Here is a 2,967-nt window from a genome sequence, read left to right as displayed (position 1 = left end):
TTGGAGGTTAACGCAGGCCAAGGTCCACTTCCAATACAACCCTGCATGTGGATAAACTGTTTTAAGAGGTAAAAGTTTATCTGTGGGGACCAGACGATTCCTGGCTTGTGGAGGTGTGACCCCACAGACCTTCACATACCTTTCTCCAAGATGAAATTATCAAAGGAAGAAGCCTGAAAACCTGGTGTACGTATGACTGCATGCTTGCTTTCTCCTTGGTCGTCCTAAAACTGCCTTACATGAATAGGAACTCATGCAGCAAATCATTGGACTTCTATCAGAAATTTACATTATCAACCAGGAGCCTGATTTTGTCAGGCACAGGGTACTGCAGTGCAGCAACTGTCATTATGCCAGGTTTGTAGAACACAAATAGGGCTGTCCAGGTTTGGCAGCAAGAACTCTCACTGCCCATCCTGCTTCCAGTCGCTGTGCAGTCCTACAGCAAGTCTCCAATACAGATCAACACACAGAAAGGTATAGGACCTCGCTGCAATCACAGAGTTACTCTGGCACATCTGTTTGGACGATTAGTAGGTAAAATTTAACTGATAGAAGACAGAGCACAAGTGGAAACGTAGGAATGTGTTTTTACTACTATTAATGCAATCAAAACTTCCTTCTTGCTATTATTACTGTGTTAGCACGTCAATTCTATTCCAAATCGTTTTCAACTGCTAACTTACCAAAATACCTGGAGTATAGCACAAGCCACGTTCTGGTTTTCATTCTAAACTTAACATAATTTATCTGAAATTACTCCTTTTCTCAAAGCTGTTTCTCTTGCTAGAATGTGCAAAATAGGCATACAATATGCACTGGAGGGACATTAATCTTCTATCTTTCTCCACGTGCCCCAAAAAGTGCTGAAATTCTTTTGTGCATAAAGTAACTTTTATGTGTCTTTATAGGCTGAAGGCCCTTTCTGAATTTAGCAATATTCCAATTCAGACGACAAAATCTATAGGGCTGGTTAAATCGTAGCTTAAAAAAAAAACAAATGCAAAGAACCCTTTGTGAAACTGATTACTGATTTATTTTCACCAGCCAATATGAATGAAATGCAAAACATAAGCAGTCATAAGGAACATAAACTAGATTGTAAAACAGTGTTTTAATCACATGAGATTCTGTTAAGTCAGTTTTCCTAAGAAATATATATTCTTTGGCAAAATACTGTATTTGTTACTCTCCCCTTAAGATTTTTTTTTAGTTGACTCATTTGAGATCTTCTTGTACCCATGGTCTTAATTTGAGGAAAGATCAGACCTGTCCTTTTTCAAAACTTATTCATGCTTTACTATTAAGATTTTGCCCATAAAACTACATCAACATTTACTAAATGATTACAGTACAGGTGTAACAATTAGGTGTAACAAAAAAAAAAAAAGGTGCTCACCAATGCAGTCCACGCTGAAGAGATTTACAGATGTTGTTACGGAAGATTCATCACAGGTCTTCATTCCTCGCAGAGCAAACCGCACCAGGGAGGCTTTGACTCCCTCGGGTAGGAAGGACAGCAGGTAGACGGGCATGTACAGGACGTAACGGAGTTTGCACAGCAAAGGGGTCATGAGCTTTCCTTGAGGGGACTGAGCCATACGCTCTATCGTTGGAAACAGCAGCACAGAGCGGAGAACCTGTTAGGCCATGAGAAAATGTCTGTCAGCAAAGTCCTCCAGCATCACACCCCAGCCTAGGAGACTTCACTTTTAAATGAGCCTCCACTTGAAGCTGGGTTTCCAGGCACCTCAGACACGCAGGCAGGCTTTGTGGTGCACCCAGGGTAAATTTTGTAAAAGACAAAGCGAACAAGAGTGTGGTTATGAAACTCTCAGTCCTACCAGTCCTGGAATAAGTGCTCAGCAGCAGAGCCCGGCCCCTTGCTCCAGGAGGCCAGGACCCAGCAGAGGGCAGCAGGCAGGAACCAGCAGGGTCAGCACAAGTACATGGCCTTTTAGTTCATCTGGTAAACTGTTTCCTCTACATAAAACAACCTCATTAAAAAAGTCAGCCGCAGTGATGGTAACTTTACAGTTTGACAACACCCGGGTTCTCAGTCTGCAGTTCAATACAGGTAAAATCGGTCAGAAGGAGAGTAAGCACACAGCACCCGCACTGAGCCGTGTCCAGCAGTGCACAATATGGCTTGTTGTACATCATAATGAGAGAGGCATATCCGAAAGGTGGCAATTATTTCATGTTATGATAATAGAATACACTGTAGTCTTAAAATAGAATGAAACCAATTAAAACCCCACCCACGCTAACTAAAAGTGAATTAATATACCTACTCTCAATTACATTTCCATGTGAAGATCAAATCATTAGTCTAGAAGGATACATGCCATTTTTTTTCTGGAAGTAAAAACATATTGCCAGAATTCATACAGGAAAACCTCTCAGAGACACATGACTACAGAACCTAACAGAAGTATCAAGAACAAAAACCAGGAGAGACGCTGGATATTGCATTTGCAGATAAACAGGTATAAACTGCTGTGCTTCATTGGTGACTCAGCATAAATAAAATAGATGTAGCTATATACGTCTGCTTACGGCACATATCACTGTATGTATTGAGCAAATTACACTAATATTTTTGTAAAAGATATTTCAAAATAATTGTCATTACTCTCAGCTGAGACTCAGCTAATGTATGCCACCGCACCCGTGTGCAGCACCACCGGTCGCAGCAGCTCCCCTGTGCAAGGCAGGGCACGCCACCAAGAGATGCTTACAACATCTGGGCATTCTAACACAGCAAACACCAGAAATTCAGGAAATATCAGTACCTTGCCATACTGTAATTTCTAGAGTATTTTAAAAGCAGACTTTGAAAGTGCTATTTATATCAAAGACAGAACTATTTTAAGAAATCTTTCTACTTTCCAGCTGATACTACTTTGGTTTCAGACAAAGAAAAGTACGTTCTCAGGGAAATCAATCCTGGGCCTCTTTTTATTA

At 41.0% G+C, this 2,967-nt stretch overlaps 1 protein-coding gene across 2 annotated transcripts in view; it reads right to left on the bottom strand.

Annotated features, from left to right (window-relative positions):
• The window catches only part of LOC104496152 (chromosome unknown open reading frame, human C2orf43), a 99,298-nt gene that overhangs the window by 35,801 nt on the left and 60,530 nt on the right, over positions 1–2,967 (bottom strand). For both annotated transcript variants that reach the window (XM_010139232.1, XM_010139233.1), the window contains one exon: positions 1,440–1,640. In XM_010139232.1, the coding sequence (XP_010137534.1) occupies positions 1,440–1,640 (201 nt within the window). The remainder of the gene's footprint in view (positions 1–1,439; positions 1,641–2,967) is intronic.

The sequence above is a fragment of the Buceros rhinoceros genome, unplaced genomic scaffold (genome assembly GCF_000710305.1).
Source record: "Buceros rhinoceros silvestris isolate BGI_N320 unplaced genomic scaffold, ASM71030v1 scaffold2657, whole genome shotgun sequence".
Taxonomy (NCBI): Eukaryota; Metazoa; Chordata; class Aves; order Bucerotiformes; family Bucerotidae; genus Buceros; species Buceros rhinoceros.
The sequence above is the reverse complement of the archived record's forward strand: the minus strand, read 5'-3'. Positions and strand labels throughout refer to the sequence as shown.